This window comes from Anser anser (assembly GCF_964211835.1).
Source record: "Anser anser genome assembly, chromosome: 2".
Taxonomy (NCBI): domain Eukaryota; kingdom Metazoa; phylum Chordata; class Aves; order Anseriformes; family Anatidae; genus Anser; species Anser anser.
Window position 1 is genome coordinate 1,188,346 of NC_139721.1, and position 21,039 is coordinate 1,209,384.

At 58.0% G+C, this 21,039-nt stretch overlaps 1 protein-coding gene across 4 annotated transcripts in view; it reads left to right on the plus strand.

The window, feature by feature from the left end:
- ARHGAP39 (Rho GTPase activating protein 39) overlaps positions 1 to 21,039 on the plus strand; it is a 99,440-nt gene that overhangs the window by 52,966 nt on the left and 25,435 nt on the right. For all 4 annotated transcript variants that reach the window (XM_083822231.1, XM_083822230.1, XM_083822233.1 and 1 more), the window contains exon 2: positions 18,141 to 18,575. In XM_083822231.1, the coding sequence (XP_083678357.1) occupies positions 18,141 to 18,575 (435 nt within the window). The remainder of the gene's footprint in view (positions 1 to 18,140; positions 18,576 to 21,039) is intronic.

The following is a 21,039-nucleotide window of genomic DNA, read 5'->3' on the forward strand; positions in this document are numbered from 1 at the left end:
TATCAGTTTGCATCCCTGTGCAACAGATATTTTTTTCCCCCGTCATTTATTCAAACCGCTCGTTCTCCATCCTCTGTGTGTGGCTCTGTGGCAGCTGCGGTGGTTGGATGCAGTTATTTTTGCAGCACCATTAAAGTAAGCACACCTTCAGCTACCGTTGCCTTGCATGTCGTCGTGTCACCGCTTTTTTTCTCCCCAAGTTGGAATTCTCCAGGGGAAACGTATAAAGTCTGCTGTGCACCTGGGGCAGCTCAGTCTAGCTCAGGGTGCTGCCGGATCGTGCACGGCTCGCGTGTGCTCCCAGTCGTGCTTCTGGGCACTGGGGGTTAGGTGCAGGGATGCGGTGCTCAGACACTACCACCCAACGCCAGATTGGTGCCATCTGGGCCAAGGCAGGTCCACGTGCACCCAAAACCAGAGGCACTAGCCAAAAAATTGGGCACAGCAGCCAAGAAGAGCTGCCTTCCCGTGGGATGTCTGAAAAAGGTGCTGCAGGGAAGGGCACGGCAGGGATACGGGACTGATTTCCCAGCGAGGAGCCCGAGGGAAAACTCGGTCTGGGACTCTGTTCTGTGCTGTGTTAGAGAGATCCTTCCGAAATTTTCCTTGTGTGGCGGTGTGCGACGCTGCTGCGTGACTGCAGAAGAGCTGAACTCAAACGGGAAGGCCAGGGGGAATAAATGGGGCATAAATGGTGGGGGAAGCGTTGCGAGGCAGCGCGAGGAGGCGGCAGGACCTGGTCCTGGTAAGATACGGCGCCTGCGTGAAGCAGCGAAGACTGAAGCCAGGTTTCCTGCGTGGTTTTTGTCACTCCCCATCTGTGCAATGCTAAAGGAAAGGTGGATGGGAAGTTCCAGCCTCCAGCTGGACCGGAGGCTCCCCCTGGACCCCAGACAGCACTTTTGGGCCGGGAGGGTGCCGGAGCCTTGGCACCGGGACCAGGGGCTGGGGGTTCCTCCTGGGGGATCCCCCAACCCACCTGGGGTGGGGCTGGGAACGGCTGGGGGGGTCTGGTGGGGTGGGGGAGACACAGAGGTGCCTCCAACCTCCGCCATTCTCTGATCCTGCAGTCTGCACCCGAGTCCTGCTGGCTCTTTGCATGCACGCGGGGTCAGACCGTGGACTGACCCCGACCAGGAGGCGAGCGGCGTTTGGGAGTGCCCCAGTGAGGGGCGCTGGGGGTCTTCTGGGGGTCTGGCCCACCCCCACGCCATGTGCTTCAGGATCCTTCACCAGCAAGCACAAAGCCAGTGCTGGAGTGTTTTTGAGCGACGTGTTCCCTCCGGAAGCGAAGCCCACACGCTCCGTCCGTCGCCGCCGTGCAGCACCTCACCGGGCTCGGTCTGCTCCCAGCCGCAGCAGAGGAACCTCGCCGTGCCGCTGTGCTCCTCCTGTTGTCCCTGCGAGGAGCAAGCCCAGTTGTCGGTGGCTGGGGAATGTTGGCAGCAGCCTTCGGGAGGCTTCCCGCAGCCTCGCGACGTGCAGATGCTGCAGGAGGAGCATTCCTCCGCCTCCCCGCCCCGGGCTGCTATGCTTTGCGTTGGGATGAACCCAGCCACCCGGAGAAGTAGGTTAAATACCAGGAATCCGAGCGTAGCTCGGCTCAAGTCGCGCTATCGGAGCAATTTATCTGGCTAATTTTAGCAAAATGTGTTATTAAGTGGATTAAGGTAATTAAACATTGTTATCGTTAATGGCTGACATGATAACGTGCCCTGCCACGGGGGCCGCTCTTATCCAAAACCTCGCCGTAGGAAAGCCGGGCCCACCAAGGATGATGACAGCCATCACTCAGGCAGCACGACACGTTTTTAGCCCTTTAGTGGCTTTAGGTTTAGGTTTTGTATTTCGTAAGTGTGTGCCTTTAATTAAAGTCTTTTGCAGCGTGGGTTTTTTTTGTTGTTTTTTTTTGTTTTTTTTTTCTTTTAAATGCTGCTCACCGAGTGCTGCAGACCCCCTCCGGGAAGCAGGCAGCGTCTCCCAGATGCCAGCCACCACCGAAGCAAGCCGAGGGCCGTTCTCAGCCAGCAGGAGCACGCGGAGCCCCAGGATGCATTGTCAGGGCAGGACTCACTGCCACGCATGGCACGGGTAGCGGTGGCTCTGATTTTCAGGGCTGCAGGCATCGGCCTTGGTTGGGAGCGTATGGAGAGGGCCTGCCCATGCTTTGGCAGGGGGTTTGGACCCAGCGATCTCTTGGGGTCCCTTCCAACCCCTGCAATTCTGTGGTTCTGTGCCCAGCAGCAAGCAGGGCTGGCAGCGCGCTGAATGCCCTGAACGGCTCCAGCTCCATGCAGAAGCTGCGAGGTTCGAGGCCCTTTTGCCTTTGTTTCCATACCGAATTAGCACGCGGCGCTCTTTTCTTTCCGTGCCTGGCTGTGGCTCTCCCGGAACCTGGGGGAGGAGGAGAACAAAGCGAGGCGCCCGCAGTCTGTCATTTTGGAGGCAGCGCGTGGCTGTCGACAAATCGGCGCGGTGCACGGCCCACCTTCGGGCCCTGAAGGAGGGGATTTAATGGCAGGTTTCTGCGCTGTTCCCCGGCTGGAAATAACGCGGCCAGGCCTCCGGAGCGTGTTGGTCCCTGGAACTGCCAAGTGCTGAATGCTTCCGCGTGCCCTGTTGGATCAGTTCAGGCCACCCTGCTGAACAGGACGAAGGCGAAACCTCCACAGATGGCTCTGGGCTGCTCTGCTGGCTGGGAGCAGCAGAGCTGTAATCCCCCGAATGGGGTTTTTACCCAGAAAGTGCTCAGTGGAACGGGAAGGAAGGCGTAGCGTAGGCCCGAGGCCAGAGCCGCTCGCCTTCTGTTGGGCATCCCACATGCTGCAGCGCTCGGAGCAGAAAAGCGACGAGGTTTTGGGGCGAGATCTCGGAGTTTTGGCTTCTGCAGGGAACGCCAGGCTCTGGAAAACGCCAAATCTTGGAGCTTTGCCCCTGCACCAGCGCTGCAGCCCGGTAATTGCGGACACGCTGTCCTGGCCACCAAGGATTCGGCCTAGCAGAGGACCTTGGCCTTGCTGTGTTGGCATGGAGGGCATCATGTTAGTGGCAGCCCTTGGTGAGAGCTGGGCTTCACGGCGTGGGGAAGGGGCCAGGAGCGGATCTAGCTGCCGCCTTCCCATCTGTGATGGAGAGAAGAGAGCACCAGGCTCGGCCGTAGATGCGGCACAGGAAGGGTGAGAGGCGATGCGCGGCTGCACCGTGGTGGGGCCTCGTGGTGGGGCCTCATGGTGGGGCCTCGTGGTGGGGCCTCGTGGTGGGATCACCCAAGAACGGTCTCCTGGAGCATCTCCGAGACCCCCATTTGCAAAGATTTCAGCACTGGACTGAAAAAGGCCCTGAGCAGGATCACTTCAAGGACACCTGCGCCCAAGGGAGGAAGGGAGGGTGGCCCTGGTGGCCTCCGGAGATCTGTTCCAGCCTCCAATGTTGTGAAGCAGGGCAAGGAGACATCAGGCTGTGGCTCCCGTGCTGGACGCTTTCCATCTCCCATACAGACCAAGGACTGAGCGCTTGAGAGGGGTTTGTTCCCGTCCCTCGGGGGGTTATTTATTTATTTATCTACTGATTTCTCGGAAGGTGCACGTGGTTCTCCCAGTAACCTTAGTTCCAGAACACTTGCTGCATCCTCATCTCAAATTTCCCCCTCCTTTTCCTTGCGCTGGCGGGGACTTGGAAGCTTCCTTCCCCTCGCATAAAGGGACCTCCTGCTGCCTGGGGGCTCCGGGAACCCCCTGCAATACAAATCCGAGATGCGTAGAGGGGAGGCCAAGCTTGTAGGGCCGTCCGGAATCCGCTGCTGCTGCCAGCGGAGGCTCTGGAGGCAGCAAATGCTCTCGCACCTGCCAAGTCACTCTCGGGGGATGTTATTCACTTTGCTTTGGGCTTTTGCCCTCTGCGCGGCTTTCCTTCTGCAGAGCTCGCGCCAAGGATGGGCAGAGCATTTTACTTGACCCCACTGATGTTATTTATGTATAAATGTAGCCCTTGTAGGTGACAAGTTGTTCCCTGACATCCCTGCTTTCTCTCTCAAGGTAAAACGCCGAAGTTACAGTCCCAGACTGACCAAAAAAAAAAAAAAAATCGCTTTTATTTCTGGCATTCCGTTTTTTAAGTTTCAAGGTTGGTTAGCCCTGTCTTGCCGCTGTTCGCTTTCTCCTTAAGGTCAGCTGCTTTTCCCCCGGGAGAGCGGGGACAGAAAGCAATTTTGCTCACGGGCTTCACTGCGTGCGCCTCGTAAAAATTGACTTTGTCGTCGCACCCAAGGGCACTCGTGGGAAGTCTTCGGCTCTGCTGGGGCGCGTTTCGGTAGCGTGCCTTGTAGAGCAGCGCCGGGATTTTGTGCCAGGCTGAGGGACGGTTAAGAAAAACATGGAAAACCTGGTGCAGAAGGGCGGCCTTGCTGCTGACCGTGCGGTAGAAGTAATGCAATAGTTTTCCATTGATACGAGCGGTTATTTCCTCACATGGGAGCTTTGTGATATGGCATGAGAAGGTGTGCACGCCAGAGGTAGGGATCCAGGACTTCTTAGTTCCCTTTTTTTTCTTCCAAACAGGTCAATTTTAAGTTGAACTGCTTTGCTTACGTGCTGTTACCGTATCAGAAATAACAAATCTGATTTCGAGCAGGAACACGTGGTGTCGTCGACTCTGCCCAGCGCCCGCCTTCCCTCCCGTAGACACCCCGGAGTCCTGGGATGGCTGAGGTTGGAGGCGCCTCTGGGCCCCTTTACGTAGACCTAGCACTGGAAATGCAAAGCATCCGCAGCCCCTGCGGGGCAGGATTGGTCCCTTGGGAGACGAGGGGTTGGGGTCGTGCTGGGGGCTCTGCGGGAGGAGGGGGCCGGGACCCATCGGGCTGCTGGAGGGCAGCGTTTGGGGAGCTGGGGGGGGGGGGGTTTGCTCCTTTATCTCCCTTCTGAGCCGCGCTGGCAGATTGAGTGGCAGATTTCGCACCAACTGTGCCGAGCGATCGGATCCCGCGCCCGGGCACGCGGCGTGCTACCGGAGGGATTTGTCATAGCGCGGCATATGGCCGGGTGTCGGCGCGGGCAGCAGGCGTTTCCCCTCCGTTCTCTGCCTGCTCCGTGTGCCCGGCTGGGCTTGGAGGAGCAATGCAGGCATTTTGCTTTCCTCTGCGTGTCCTGGTGGGCGGGGGGGGCAGCAGGAACCCACCCGGCGCACAGCTCTTGGATTTCTGCAACGGGTGGAGGGGTTTTTGCTATGTCCACCTGCCTGCAGCAGGCTTCCCGCTGCTCTGCCAAGGGATTTTTTTGTATTTTGGTTTGTTTTTTTTGTGTTTTTTTTTTTCCTGTGGCTTTTGGTTTTTTATTCTTGTTTTTGCTTTTTTTGCTAAGTGAGATTGCTGTCTAGATTTCTGTCCAGGGCTGGCATCTCGGTGCTTTGAAGCAACGAGCGCTTTGCGTCTTACAGCGTTATCTGCAGGTCCTACAAATACCACCCCATCGCCGTCGGGAAGAGGGGGAGGACGGCTTCCAAGCGTCCTCTTCCTCCCAGCGCAGCACCGAGAGGTTATCTGATATTTCGGTGGGAGCCGGCGCTTGCTGGCAATCTCCCCGTGCCGCGGGGAAAGGTCATCTTGTCTTACAGCCTCTAATTGCTCCCGGCATCCCAGGGATTTTTCGGGCTGAGCTCCACGTCAGCAGGACGTGCAGCAACCAAAAGGGTTAAACGGGGTCTGCGCTGCCTGTTCCCCCCCCTCGCCCCCAGCCCAGCCACGATGGGAAATGAAACCGCGTCCGGAGCCGGACAGGTGGCCGCTTTTGGCCCCAAAACGGGGCACATCACCTGCTCGGGAGCAGCTGCCGCCGCAGGGCTCGTGCGTGGCTTAGAGCAGGGTCCTAGGCAGAAATGCCCCCAAGCGCCGCGCTCGCCTGGCCCCCGCTATTTCCTAAATATTTCGGAGGCCAAAAGCGCAGCGCGTGCTTTCAGCAACTGGCACTAATGCTTCGAGGCTCTGCTGCAGTGACCTTCTCTACGGCTCTGCGGTGAAGACAGCAAGTGCTGTTCCCCAGGGACTGTTCGCCCGGCATCATCCGGTGTCTTCCTCTCCTCGCCACGATGCCTGCGTGAAGCACGTGGGATAGGGCCAGCTCGGCACGGGGACACAAATCAAATCCATCAGGGTGCGTATTTAGGGGCTTCCACTCCGCACTCGGGTCGTCCCCATCCGGGCTTCACCTCGTTTGCTTTCTGAGGCCGTAAATTAAGTCCTTGTCCCTCAAGCTTAGGTCGGCTTGAAGTCACAGCTGCATCGAAGCGAGGTTTTTCTTGACTCCAGGAGTCAAAAAATAAAAAAAATGAAACGGCAGTCGGGGCGAGGAGCGCCCCGCACACTTGGCTAGGAGGGCTGGGATTCGGCAGCTGCGACCGCTCTGGAATCCGCGCCTGCTCCGCTCCCTCGCCGCCCCGCCAGCACGGGGCCAGCTGCCAGGCTGAGAGCTCTTCTCCTGCCCATAATTCTGCTTTTTTTTTCCCTGAAAGTTGTTTTTCCCCTAAAAGCGGTCAGTCCCCCTTCGGGATGCTGATGCACGGCCTCGCATGCGCTTGTTTTCCAGCGCTGGGAATTGAGGCGATGGGATTCGGAGAATTCCCTTCCTGCAGAGGTTTTGGGAGCAGGGGAAGTTTCTCGCTCCGCATTTTTGTGGGATTGTGACAGGTTCTTGCTTGCTCATGGGCTTCTGGCAGATAGCGTAAAGTTCAAAGCATTCCTCTCCATGTTTCACACTTCCAATATTGCAGGGAGATTATTACTATTAATAACACATTAATCATCTTTCCTCTGAAGATTTCAGTTGGAAAAGCAAAATAAGATTATTATTTTTTAAGCAGCATCAGAGCCAGCACTGGCAAGTCCCCGTGCTCGGGTGATCTTCTTCAGTCGGTTTAATTTTCAGAAACTTCAGCGCTGAAAATTCGGGTTGGTGAGCGCAACGCTGACACCGGAGCCGTGCTAACGTCTAGACCCGACTCGGGGCGGCGCGCATGGTGTGCGCTCGCGGTGCCAGCAGAGACGAAGCTGCTGCCCGTCCCCAGAGACCCGTCCCCACGGTGCAGCCATCTGCTGCACTGCCTGCAGGAGCTGCAGCTTCCCCCCTTGGTCCCATGGGGGAGAGACACCCTAAAACCCAGCTCTGCTTGGGCCAAATCCGTCCCATGTCCCCGGCGGAGCCGTGTGGATGATGCGTGAGATGTCTTGCTTGCGGGAGAAGGTCTGGTTTGGCTGGAAACACGTGGAGATTGAAATAAAACCGTGCTGGATCCTTCTGGCTGGGGGCTGCTCCTTGGGGATCCCCAAACCCGCCTGGACGTGGGGCTGGGCACCAGCTGGGGGGGCCCTGATGGGGCAGGGGGGACCCGGAGGAGTCTCCAACCTCTGCCGCCCTCACTTTCGGTGCACGACCCGAGCCACCTCCGGAGAGCACGCTGACTGCACCCCTGGGTGCCCGGGCAGGCACCGTGCATGTCCCAGCTCTCTGCTCTCCTCACCCCCTCCTGTGGGGGCTGTGTCTGCTCTTCCCCCTTCTTGCTCACGGCCTGGCACCCTTCAGCTCTCTCTTGCACCCTTTTTGTACGGCAGCCAGCAACGCGGTGGCTCAGCATCCCGCACGGAGCTCCCCGGCCCTGTTTCCTTCCATCAAAACCTCCTGGGGGCTGCTGTCCTCCAAACCTCGACCCCCCCCAGCCCAGCTGAGCAGACAAGGAAGTTTTCAGAGAGAGGCTCCCATAACCTCCAGCTGAAGGCTGAGCAGCTTTACAAAGCCTGAGGTCAGCCCGGCGCGTCCGCGGCTTTCACGCGGACGCTCGATTCATCGCCGCCTGTTCGCGTTATCAGCTTTCTGGCAGCTTTCTCCACTTTCGGGGGGGTTTAAAGGAGATAACACATAGCCCAGGCTCACGCTGTGAAGTTCGGATTGGGAGCATCCGCCCTCGCCAGAGGTCGAACTTGCCCCGATAAGAGGGGAGGACATCGGAGCCGCCCGATCCTCTTTCCAAAGCCGCCCTTTGAAGCCAGTGCCGCGTCCCCGCGTCCTCTAGGCCAGAAGCGATGCGATGACACCAAAGTCATCGGCACAAAATGGGCGGTGGGGGGGGTCCGAGAGCTCCGTGCCTCTGCCTAGACGTCCCCGGGACGGGGAACCACCCGGGTTGGGCCTGGCAGTCCCAGAGGCCCTCTCCAAGAAGACGAATTTGGTGAAATTCAGGGGGCGAAGCAGGACCTGGCCGTGCCGGCCGCGGCTGGGTGTCCTATTTCACAGCCGCCCCCGGGCTCGTCCTCCTCGAGCTCCTCGCGTTCTCTTTTGAACCCGTTTGTGTTTTTTGGCTCCGCCGCTGAACACATTCCACGGTTTAATTGCGTGCTATGAAAAGTAATTTCCTTTAGTTGTCTCTTAAACCCCCTGCCAGATAACTGCGGAGCGACCGACAAAAGGCATCCTGAGAAAATGAACGAAGAGCTCCCGGTCCCCTTCCCGGCGGTGCCGGCGCCTTTCTGCCTTTGGGGACAGTGCTGTCCCCTCCTGGCGCTGGCCCCACATCCACCCTAGATGCGAGCTCTTCCCCGTGGGGCTGCCCCGTGGGGCTGCCCATGTCCTGCCCCGTCCTTGCCGGGCGTTACTGACCCTTGGGCCACCTTCCCAACCCGTGACAGCGCGGAGGATTCCTCCAGGACCCCGACGGGCTCTAAGCGAGTTACCACGAGGCCCTGAACTCGAGACTGGAAACCATCTCGCCGCTGTTCATTCCGTGGAGTTTTCAAGCTTTTTTTTTTTTTTTTTTCCCCTGACATCTCAGTTTGACGTAGCTTATTAATTCAGCTTTATGCCCGACAAAGAAAGACTTCAGTGCGGGAACGCCCCCCCCTGTTTGAACCGAGTCCTCCTCCTCCGGCTTTATTTCTGGTTGCTTTTTTTCTCCCCTGTTTATCCATCAGCCGTTCCCCATGCCCGACGCGCACACGCCGGTTCCTGGTAGATTCCTTTATTGAAGCCTTAATTTTCTTTTGCCATCTCCATTTTAGCTTAGTTTCTATGGGAACGGGGGAAAGATAGAAATGGAAGCTTCCTGCTCCCGTCTCCCCGCCGGGCCACGCATTTGGCGTCGCGTGCAGCCTGGGAGGGAGGCTGAAGGCCAGGAGGCCGCGGGGCTTCGTCTCGCAGCCTGGTGCTGGGCGGCGAGGTGAGCTCAGGATGAGGGACAGGACACGGTGGCGGCGTTATGTCCCGCTTTGCCAGCACTCAGGGGAAAACAGCTGGGAAAACACCGTGGGAGAGGCTGTGAGGCTTTTGCGAGGCAGCCTCCTGCCCCAAGGGGCTGCCTCTGGTCCCGTGGTGGCTCTCGCCCCGGATCCTGGTTGCTTCCACCCATGGTGGAAGCTGGAGAGCATCGGGTGTCTCCGGCAGGTCTCAGCTCCCGGGCATCCCTGGCGGGGCCGGCTCACGCTGGGGACGTGGTGGCACGTTCGGCAGTCACTGTTTGCCTCGAGGGATGGAGACATGCATCCCTCGTGGTCACCGTTTGCCTCGATGGACGCAGCAGGCCATGGGTCTTGGCACCCGCGCTCCAACGAGCTGGGCTTTGCTCCTCGCACATCCTACAAACTGCTCCTCAGAGCTCGCCCATGACTAAGGAAGATGGATTTCGTTTTCCTGGCCCTTTGTTGCTCGAGCAGACCTCGTAAAGAGCCGAAGGCTCATGCAAAGTCTCTCCGGTTCCCATAACGATTGTAATATCGGTATTTAAAAGCGGCGTTCCAGGTGATCCTGATGGCTTTCTCCAGCTACCAGAGAGGGAAGGAGCCAGCAGGAGCCGTGGCAGAGAGCCGGGAGGCTCAGCCCTATGCAAAATCACTCCGGCACGGCTCAGCTCCCCATCGGGCGGGCTGGGAGCGAGTGGCCCCGGCGCTTTCTCAGGGCGCGTTCCAAGCGAACCGCCTGCAGCGGCGGCACATCTGCCTCCGCGGTGCAGCCGGGGCAGGGAATCACTCGGGGGGGTGCGATTTAGATTGCAAATTACCTCCGAGTTGCAAATCCGCGCCGTCCCGCCTCGTGCTGTCAGCTGCCAAATTCCCTTGAGTCAACTTTTCGGTTTTCCATGCGAGCACTGGAGCTGTCGTCAGGCTTCGAGCGGCAACGGGGGTGGCCGGGGAAGGGGCTTGAGGTGCCTTCGAGCACCCCCATGCAGCAGGAAAAGGACCCTCAATGCTCTCAGTATCATAGAACAAGTGATCTAGGATGGAAAAGACCTCCAAGATCATCGTCATCAGGTCCAGCCATCAGCCTGACCCGCCGAGGCCCACCACTAAACCCCGTCTCCCCTGGCACGTGGTGCAGCAGGCCAGTGTCGAGGAGGAAAAGTTCTGCTTGTTTGAAGTTTAAAATCTTATTCTGTTGAACTGAAAATATTTTTTTCCCAGGCTGACTTGCTGGGGGGCATCTCATGGAGCCACGAGGAGCTTGGAGGGGTTGGCATGGGAAGGAGCATTACCCACGGTGTCCCACAGCTCGAGGAACGCCTCGAGCCCTCTTCTTTGGACAAATCGCCCCCAAAAATCTGTAGGTGGAGGGGATGGAGAGCACGTGGGTTCAGGACTCACCGTGCCACACTCAGCAGGAAGAGAAATTTCCCTGGGAGTGCAAATTTGTGAAAAGTGTCCCACGTGGATCTTTTTTTGTGGCGCTAAGGGACATGGTTTGGTGATGGGACGCGGTAGGTCAGGTCGGTGGTTGCACTTGGGGACCTTCAGAGAATCACAGAGTGGCTGAGTTTGGAGGCACCCCCGTGTCTGCCCGGTCCCCCCTGCCCCATCAGGACCCCCCCAGCTGCTGCCCAGCCCCACGTCCAGGGGGGTTTGGGGATCCCAGCACCTCCCCGGCACTGCTCGAAGCCCCCTGGGAAGCTGAAGGCTGGGTGGGTGTTGGGGATGCGTCACGGCGAGGCTCAGCGCTCCGTGGTCTGGGCACTGGCTCCCTCCCAGCAGCAAGCAGTAACTGGGGACATTTCGGTCCGGGTGCCCACGAGATGCAGGGTGACAGCAGGAAGGGCGCGATGCCCCCAGGAGCCCGCAGCTCCCGGAGAACACGGTGCCGAAATGCCCTGCCGGCCCCAGGGCGTGCCCGCGCACACAGCGGAGCTCGTGTCTGGCTCTAAACCCAGCCTGGCTTCCGATCTAATAAACATAACGTGGCCAAGGCGAGCCTTGAGTGGAACAGGCTCTGACACCCGCACGAGAGGCGTGCTCCGTGTTTTCCCCTGGAGCTCTCCGTCTGGTCGGGATGGATTTGGTAAGCGGCAGGGAGCGGAGGGACCAAATGCTGCGAGCGCCTTCAGCTCTTATTCCTCTGAGTCCTGCTCGCAGTGGTCTGCCAGGAGGGTGGGCGAGACCTGCCCTGGGACGGTCCGGTTGGCACAGCCTCCATGCTACAGAATGGGCAGATCGGTGGTAGCATGGCCACGATTACCGACGGTGCAGTTACTTGGCGATCGCACCTGCGCCCCTTTAGGAGCCTCTGAGCATCCCCGAGCATCCCCATCCTCGTGGTGGCCTCCAACATTCAACAGCAGCCCGAAGGAGCTCTGCATCCATCGCATCCTTGCCACCCGTCTTGGTTCTTCTCTGCTTCTCCCAGTTTCTTAAATTCTCTTGAAATTGCCGGAACCTTGCTTTCTTGGTTTTCTTCCGTGGGTCCTTTCCATCCTAGATACTGGGGTAGATCACGAATGGCTCTTTGTGTAAAAAAAGCGTGGTTTGGATGCTGCGAGCAGTCAGCACGCTCTTGAGGCTGCATGCAAAAAGTTTGAAGTGTCTTTGGTTTATGGATTATGGCCAGAGGACTGAAACTCACCTGGGGTTTTTCGGGATCCATCCCCGAGGTGCCAAAGCTGGGAGTTTCCGAGAGTTTCTGCATAACTGATTTATGGTTATAAGGATATATGGTTATACGGGAGCCCGAGCTCGTGGTGCGCTGCAAATTACCCAGCAAATGGTCGGCTGCGCATCTCCTGTGGTTGGTTTTTGGGGTTTTTATCAGTCTGTATCCGTTTGGGATCGCTCCACCCTCGGCACTCACCGCACAGTGCCGCGTAACCGGAGAGCGAGGGCAGCGCCGAGCGTGCGAGCCCGGCGCGTCCCTACAGATGGGAGAGCAGCTTCGTCAGGGGAAATCAGAGCTCAGGGTCCAGCCTGATACTCCGGCAGCTCCTGGCTTTGGTCCGGGAGTGTATAAATACCCTGAGCCCTGCAGCTCACGGAGATCTGGGCAGAAATCCAGACCGCTGCCTGCTAGGCACGGGCTGTGTCCGCGGAGAGAGCAGGCAAGGAGCTCTGCTCTCCTTGGACGTGTCGGCACCCGCGGCCATTTCAGCAAGGCGCAAAGCGCTGACGAGGCAGGGACCGAGCTCTGCAGCCACCTTAGGAAATAATAAACTAATAAACCCCCATATCAAAGCGAATCAGCCGCGCCTCAGCCGGAGCCTTTGCTCGTCCCCTCCAAACAAGAACCAGCCAGCAGGAGCCTGGGTGAGCAAGCAGGGGCCGTCTGCGGGGAGCGCTGTGCTCCGTCCGTAGGGTGCTGAGCGCGGGGGGGCTGCCAGGAGGGTGCCACGAGGACCAGGCAGGATGAGACACTGCAAGACCGTCAGCAGAAATTAATGAGCATCTGTCCTGGGGCAGCTCCCGCGGCCACCTCGGGGCCTCGAGCAGGGTCTTGAGCCTGGTGGCTCGGAAGAGAGTGACAAAAGTTCCTTCGGACAGGACTTGGCAGGGGAGCAGAGCGGGGTCAGCAGTGGCGAGGCTCTCCCTCTGGCTGCTGTGTTGGCGATTTCGGACGCCCATAAGGCTTCGGTGGCCTCATTAGCACGGAAATCAATAAAACCCTGGGTTTCACGTAGGCTACGCCGAAGGCATCGCTGGCCGGGCCGACAGAGGAGCGCGTTTTTGCACCAGGAGCTTCCTCCCCGCCGCGCTCGGCACCTTCCCAGCTTGCATCCCGAGGCTGCACAGCACTGGGAGGGGGGTGAGCAGTGGGATCCTGGTGGGGGGGATGCAGAAATTCGGGTCCAAGCATCGTCTGAACAGGGGCCAGCTCCGGGGCCCTCCCTGCACTGCCACCTCCCAGGCTCGGTGCTGTAAGGACTGGAAGAAGTTGCCGGGATCAACCGGGAACAGGCGCAGCTTCAGTCCCAGACATGCAAATATTTTGGATTTCTACCAAAAAAATCCAGTTACAGCCTCCATCGTGCACGGATCCAAAGCTCAGATCAAAGTCAGAGCTGCCCTGTGCCCTGGTGCAGAAGCTCACTCTGTTGGTGCTTTCTTGAGCCTGGTTTCACAGCACCAGCACTGCGATTGCTGCCCAAAAGCCACGGATGTCACCCCAACACCGGTGTTCCTTTTCCTCCCTGCCCCATGAGTGACAACAGTGGCTTTGCAGGGACCTGGAGTTATTTTTTGGGTTCGCCCAGGGACCGTCCATCACCATGGTCAACATCAGCAGGATGCAGGGGGACTGGGATCGAGGTTTCCTGGTGTTTTGGGGCTGCTGACCCCAAAGTTTGGTAACCCCATCCCACTCGAAGCATTTTTGCAGTAGCAAGATGCGCTGCGTGGCCAACCCCGATTTTTTCCATCTCCCCCTGCCAGGCCGCTTAGTGAGGAAGTGTTAACACCTTTCAGGTTAATGATGTCTTTTCTTAAAAATATTCATTGGCTCTGAAACCACCGGTGCGGGAACAAGCCCTCGCTCCAAGCGCTTTGATATTCTGCTAACTGCTGTCTGCCCGCGGCTGGCGCTGCGTTACTGCTGACGCTCAGCAGTTCTCTGTCCACGCTGCTCCAGCGCTCATCAGCCAGGGCTTTCTAAGGTTTGGCACCGAGGAACTGTCTCTGGTGGCTGAAACAATTTTTAAGTAAAGCAAATTTTAAGTAAAACACATTTTATGTAAAACACGTTTTAAGTAAAACACGTTTTAAGTAAAGCAAATTTTAGGCAAAACATTCCTGCAGAGTGCCATGTGCATAACGAACCAAATTGTGCTGCTCGGAGGTAGAGAATCAGAGCACCGTGGCATGGGTTATTATTTTTATTTATTTGTTTATTTTAAGGGTGGGGATGAGGTGGGAATGGTCTCCTCAGCAGAACTGCATAGATTTGGGTTCCCGGTCATATTTTGATCACAGCGGTGATCTCTGTGGGCTGAGATGGGGTGATGAGAGGAGCAGGGCACTTCAGGGAGCCCTCGCTCTGCTGGGGCTGGCTGGGGTCAGCTCTCCAAAACCACTGCGAGGGCTGGGGACTGTGTTGGGTGTGCTGGTGCTGTTGGCCTGAAGCGTCGTGTCCGTGTAGAGTTGGGCACTTCTGGATGTAGTTGTGTGCTTCTGGGTGTAGTTGGGTGCTTCGGGGTGTAGTTGGATGCTTCTGGGTGTATTTGGGCACTTTGGGTTGTAGTTGGGTGCTTCTGCGTGTAGTTGGGTGCTTCTGCGTGTAGTTGGGCACTTCAGGATGTATTTGGGTGCTTTGGGGTGTAGTTGGGCACTTCTGGGTGTAATTGGGTGCTTCTGGGTGTAGCTGGGTGCTTTGGGTTCTAGTTGGGTGCTTTGGGTTGTAGTTGGGCACTTCTGGGGGTAGTTGGGCGCTTCTGGGGGTAGTTAGGCACTTCGGAGTATAGTTGGGCACTTTGGGTTGTAGTTGCATGATTCAGGATGTAGTTGGGCACTTCAGGGTGTAGTTGGGTGCTTCGGGTTGTAGTTGGGTGCTTCAGGGTGTAGTTGGGTGCTTTGGGTTGTAGTTGGCTGCTTCTGGATGTAGTTGGGCACTTCTGGGTGTAGTTGGGTGCTTTGGGGTGTAGTTGGACACTTCTGGGTGTAATTGGGTGCTTCTGGGTGTAGCTGGGTGCTTTGGGTTCTAGTTGGGTGCTTTGGGTTGTAGTTGGACACTTCTGGGGGTAGTTGGGCGCTTCTGGGTGTAGTTGGGCACTTGAGAGTATAGTTGGGCACTTTGGGTTGTAGTTGGCTGCTTCTGGATGTAGTTGGGCGCTTCAGGGTGTAATTGGGTGCTTCGGGTTGTAGTTGGGTGCTTCAGGGTGTAGTTGGGCACTTTGGGTTGTAGTTGAGTACTTTGGGTTGTAGTTGGGTGCTTTGGGTTGTAGTTGGGTGCTTTGGGTTGTAGTTGGGTGCTTCTTTGTGTAGTTGATGCTTCTGGGTGCAGTTGGGTGCTTCTGGATGTAGCTGGGTGCTTTGGGGTGTAGTTTGCTCCTTCTCGGGGTCTGTTAATGGGTGGCGAGCAGCCTGCTGCACGGCAGGCGAGCATCCCCGGCACCAAGCAGTCACCTGGGGGCTGCCAGGAAAACGTCACTTTGAGTGGAGTCTGCTCAGAAATGGGCTGATTTAAGAGGAACGGCCCCTCCGGCTCCTTCCCCCTCTTGCCGTGGGTCGCTTCCTTCCCCGCGAGACACGCGCACAGCATCGACCCGGTCTCCTGACCCCGTTGTGCTCTGGTACAGAAAGATGCTGGCTCGGCTGTTTTTCCCCTCGTAACTACAGTTATCAATAAATCCCATGTCATTTTAAGTGTGAAATACGTTGGAATTTAAGCTACTCGTAATTGGATTGGCTCGGCGGGTAATTGCCACGGCGTCACGAGCTTTCCGGCACGCGTCGTGGCATCGCCCCGTCCCTAGGGAAGTGCAGGGTGAGCGTCCTCACCTGAAATGGGAAGAGGAGGCTGCTGTGGCTCGAAGATTCGTTGGTTCTTGTGGCCTTCTGAAAAACGTTACCGAGCTGAAATGAGCCCAGGGCTCACCTCAGCTGGCTTTGTGCTCCCAGAAATTGAACCTGCACATCATCGGGGCTCCTTTTCGGGGCAGCGCAGGGAGTTAGGGTTTAGGGGTGAGTCCCCAGGCTTTTTGGAGTCTTCCCAGTGGGTCTGAGGGACCCCAAGCTCCTTTCCCTGCAATGCACCACTTATAAGCTCCTCTAAGCCAACAGCAGGCAGGTCTGCGCTCCCGTGGGCCATACCCGATGGGCTGGCAGCCGACTTCCCTAATCCACGGCACGGAGGATTTGGGTGGATTTGGTGAATAATGGTGGTGATTCCGGGCTGAGCCTGCGCCTGGCACCCAGACGAGCTGTGCTGCACCCGTACCCGTGATCCCACCGCCGTCATGCCGTACCGGCACCTCAGCAATGCCCCAATACTCAGTGGGTTTAGCCCTGAAATTTGCACTTCTGGGGAAAAATCACAACGTGGGAGGTTTTTTGCAAAGCTCAAGACAGGGTCCAGAAGAATTCGGGCCGGTGCTGGAGCCCTGTCCCCACGTCCTGTGGATTTCTTCTCCAAACCTGCCATCGCACCCAAGCTCCCCGGTCCACAGCTGTGCCTGGCAGCCCCCCCAGACCGTGGATTTTGTCCTGCGTTTGGACAGGGGAATTGCAATCACAAAGCGACAGGGGCAGAGAATGGAGGTTGGGGGCTTCTCTGGGTGCCCCCCACCCCATCAGGGCCCTGCCAGCTGGTGCCCAGCCCCATGTCCAGGCGGGTTTGGAGATCTCTGAGGAGACCCCACGACCCCTCTTTTCTTTTGGGGCGCTGCCAGGATTTATGGCTTACGGCCCCGCTGCTTTGCTGGTGCTGCTGGGCCAGAGCAGGGCTTCATCTTCAAGCCACGTGGGGTTCCTCAAGTGTCTCCACGATGGTTCGGAGCTCTGGGCTCCCGTTTCACCACGGTCTCACTGCTCCTGTCCGGGTGCATGCACGGGTTCTCCAGTGCTGATGTCAATCCGAGGCCAAAATCCCAGAAATGAGAAGCGCTGCGCCACGCCAGGACCCAAATTAAAGTGTTCGGTGGAGACCTGGACAAAACGTTGGACTCCACAAAGCTGGAAGTGGCCTCCAGCTTTACGGTGGCGCTGCACCGAGGCTGCGCGCCAGGCTGCAGCCTTCTCACGACCTCCTTCCTTCACAGCACTCAGACTGGCGAACGTAGACGAGCACAAATCCCACATAAGGACTTTTCATTAATAAGAATATCCCCTTTATCTTTTTATTTAAACCCACACAAAAACGAGGAGTTTGAATAAAACGTGACTGGCTGTAAGCCTCAGCATCCTCTGGATTAGCGAAAGGTGACGCCTGCAGTGCTTGGGGTAATCTGAAAAGTTGGCTAATTCCCGCCGTCTGCAAGATTATGAGTTAATTAAATCCGCTTTCATGTTTCTCCACTCAAGCCCCACTTTGCCATTTAAACACCCCACTTCGAGCACATTCAGCTCATGGTGTGGGGCACAGGGTGGTGGCAGGACGCTTGCGCTGTGTTTTCTGCTCCGTATTTTGGCGAGGAGCCCTGTAAACCCACGCAGGGGCCCAACGCAAGACCCGCTCCTCCTTTAACAGAGGTGGGCAGGGTCGGGTCTGTTGGGTCCCTCTGATTCAGGCACCGAGGCAGCTCCTGGTTTTCACCGGCATGCATCACGGTGCGGTGGGGCGGTTGCTGGAGGTGGGACGTGCGCCGGAGGTGGGAAGTGGTGCAGAGGTGGGATGTGGTCCAGAGGTGGGATGCACACCGGAGGTGGGATAACGCTCCAGAGATGGGATGTGGTCCAGAAATGGGAAGTGGTCCAGATGTAGGATGCGCACCGGAGGTAGGATAACGCTCCAGAGGTGGGATGTGCGCCGCAGAGCCGTGCCGTACGTGGCCACGTGTCTTACAGTCGGGATGCAGAGCAGGGATCCCAGCAGAACAACGCAGGAGCTTGTGCCTCCGCCTGGGCACTGCCAAATCTGGCCATGGGCACCTGCGTGGCTGCTCTGGCAGGGCTGGAGCCAACGTCCATGAGCTTTCCGTGGGGGAACGCTGCTGGACTTGGCTGGTTCTGGGGCCGCTCGTCTCCGAACGGTGTGAGATGAGGAGGGCAAAGCCACAAGCTGGGGCAAAAGCTGGGGTGCTGTAAGCTGGGTTCACATTTCGGCTGGTTCATGGATCAGCTGAACTCTCCTGGGAGGTGGAAACCAGGGGCCCGGTGCGTAGCCCTTTGCAAATAAGCACCTCGTTAGCGTTAATAGCGCCGTGAGCACTGGTGCTGGGAGCACGCTGACGCCTCCCTCTCTCTCCTTGCCTTCCTTCAGGCTGGAATGGGTGGAAATCATCGAGCCTCGGACGCGGGAGCGCATGTATGCCAACCTCATCACGGGGGAGTGCGTGTGGGACCCGCCGGCCGGCGTGCGCATCAAGCGCACCAATGAGAACCAGTGGTGGGAGCTCTTCGACCCCAACACCTCCCGCTTCTACTACTACAATGCCACCACGCAGCGGACGGTGTGGCACCGGCCGCAGAACTGCGACATCATCCCCCTGGCCAAGCTGCAGACCCTGAAGCAGAACACGGAGTCGCCGCGAGCCTCCACGGAGAACAGCCCCGGCAGGAGCAGCAATGTCAGCAGGGAGGGCAGCACCAGCTCCTCCCTGGAGCAGGAGCTGGAGGGCAGCGAGAAGGTGCCGGAGCAGACGAGGACGAGCCGGCAGTCGACCCAGTACGCCGTGGTGAAGGAGGAAACGGAAAGGTGAGGGCGGCCGGCCATGGGTCGGTGCGGTGCCGCGGGCACGGCGCGGGGTCGGGTGCTGGTGCCCAGCGCTGCAGAGGGACAGAGAGCAGGGTCCTGGTCCTGCAGCGGGGAGATAATTCATCAGGCAGCTCCCCTAGCGAGGTCACTGATGCCTCTACGGTTTACAGTTCGCTCATCCATCAAGCAGTCACTGGAGGAAGAGGTGCAGGCACCCGTGGGAGCTGCTCCTCCTCATTAGCGTTGGCTTAGGTGTTCTTTCCTACAGGCAAAATAACTCCCCGGCCTCCAAAATGTGGCGGTGCAGGTTTAAAAGCTTTTTCCCCGGGTCTGTGTCTCCCCAGCGCGGTCCCTGCTGCTCCCCTGGGCCTGCGGGGTGGGTTCCTGGTGCGAAGGGGAAGCTGCGGCCCGAGCAGGGAGCTGTGCTCGGTGCCTGAGGTCCAGCCGTGCGCGGGTGTGCACAGCACAGCGAGACGCTGCTGCTCTGCCTGCTCTGCCTCACACCCTTACAGCCTGCGGGCTGCAAGTCGGGCGGCTCGTCGCTTAACACATTTTTATTCTCTTAAACATCACCCCTCCAAATGTGACCTGCCCGTCCCGCTCTCCATCAGTCAGCACGCTGGCACGAGCGAGCCAGCAGCAGCAGGATCCGTCCTCGCGACGCATTTTGCTCCCTCCCTGCTCACCCGGAGAGCTGGGACGGGGGCCGAGCACACGTCTCCTGTCCCCCCCATCCCCTCCTTGCACCGACCCCCAGCTCCACTCCACTGCCCCCGTCCCCATCACCCAGTTCCTCCTCCTCCATCCGTCTCGACGCCGTGCAGCTGCAGGTGCTTGCTGAAGACGTTCACAGTTTATTCTCTGCATCCTTTGCACGAGCTGCACTCGGGGTGGATTTTCCAGCTCCCTGGGGGGCACCCTTCTGGCAAATGAGCTCCTCGGTGCATCGGAGCAGAGTCCAGCTCCCAGCCCCGTGGGAGCCTTGTTTTCTCTTTCATTGTTTCAGATGTTGGACTAGATCGCGTTAGAGGTCTTTTCCAACCTAAAAGATTCTATGATTCTGTGATTTTCTATTTTCTTTAAGCTGCCCATCGCTAAGACCTCTCCAGGCCTCGTGGCTGCTCCAGGAGCATCCTGAGGTCCTTGGTGCATAGCCACCCCCCATGAAGGGTTACAGGCAATGAGACGTTTTGGGGTGTTTTTTCATCTTCCTGCGGACCATGCGCACCATCGGGGGCTTCCAGGGGAAGAAGGAAGCTCCGGCCTCGGTGGCACCGTGGATTTGTCACCTCCCTGCGTGCTGCTCGCTGGGCTGCAGAAACCAGGGCGAGAGGCTCAAATCACTCATCCCACGCGTTCCCTCTCCTCCTCCGGGGCTTCGGCTGTGCGGGGGCATCGCGGGGCGCACGGGTGGGAGGAGGACACCGGGGAGCTCGGATCGAGAGGCTTAACCCGCGGGGACCTTCCGCCACAGCGCCGCGTGGGAGCCACCACGTAAACCCATCCGGGGCAGGAGCCACCTCCTGCCTTGGGGGAGATAAATTTATAAAAAAAATATCGGGTGCCACTCGAGGGAACAAATATTGCTGTGCTGTGGGCAATTTCCAGCTGGAGGTGACGTGTTGGTCCCGTTGGGGGTTCGGTCCGTGGCACGTCTGGCTCGGGGAAGGGGCGACGCCGCGGGCTGAGCCCGTGGGGTGCATTTCCAGCAGGGCACAGGGCAAACTGGTTAAAAACACCTGGGTTTGGGCACTTCTGCGGCTGTCAGAGCAGCCCAGGATGCTGGGCGGGGAGTTTGCTCCACGGCCGGGGGCTTTCCACATCAGGAGCTGAGATTTTGATGAGGGAGGGGGGTTTGGCTGCCGACCTGCGGGAAATCCCCTGGGACACCGAGGTTCCGACTCCAGAAGTGGCCGGCGCTCCTGGGCCAGGGGTGGATAAAGCCAAACACGAGCCGTGCAAATTAAAAATGGATTTTGGATCATGGTGATGGCAGCTGCGAAGGGCAGTGCCAGCTCAGGCGTTTGTGCCTCGAGCTTCTCAGCGCCCGGGGCCCCTCCGCGTTCTGTTGTTGTTTGTGACCTCGGGCAGCTTGCAGCCACGAGACACAAAAACGTGTATTTGTGTGTGACGCGCTCGTTTTGTGCCCGTCTGAGCCCTAAAACGTAGGAGAGCTGCGTCAGGCGTGGAGCGTTGCAGCTCCAGGGGCTGGAGATGTGCCGACTCCTGCAGAAGGCAGCAGTGAGTCCTGAGCCTCTTCATACCAGGGGCATAAATAGGACCTCTGCCGTGATGTCAATGGTTAAAATAAATGCTTAAAATGCTTAAATAAACAGATAAAGGTGAGAATACTCATCTTCCATTCTTCAAAGATGAGTACTGCAACATTTAGGTTTCTAGATAGCAAACTACTTAGAGCAGGCTTAGCATCATCTTCCGTAAATATTATTTTTCTTTGCCTTGT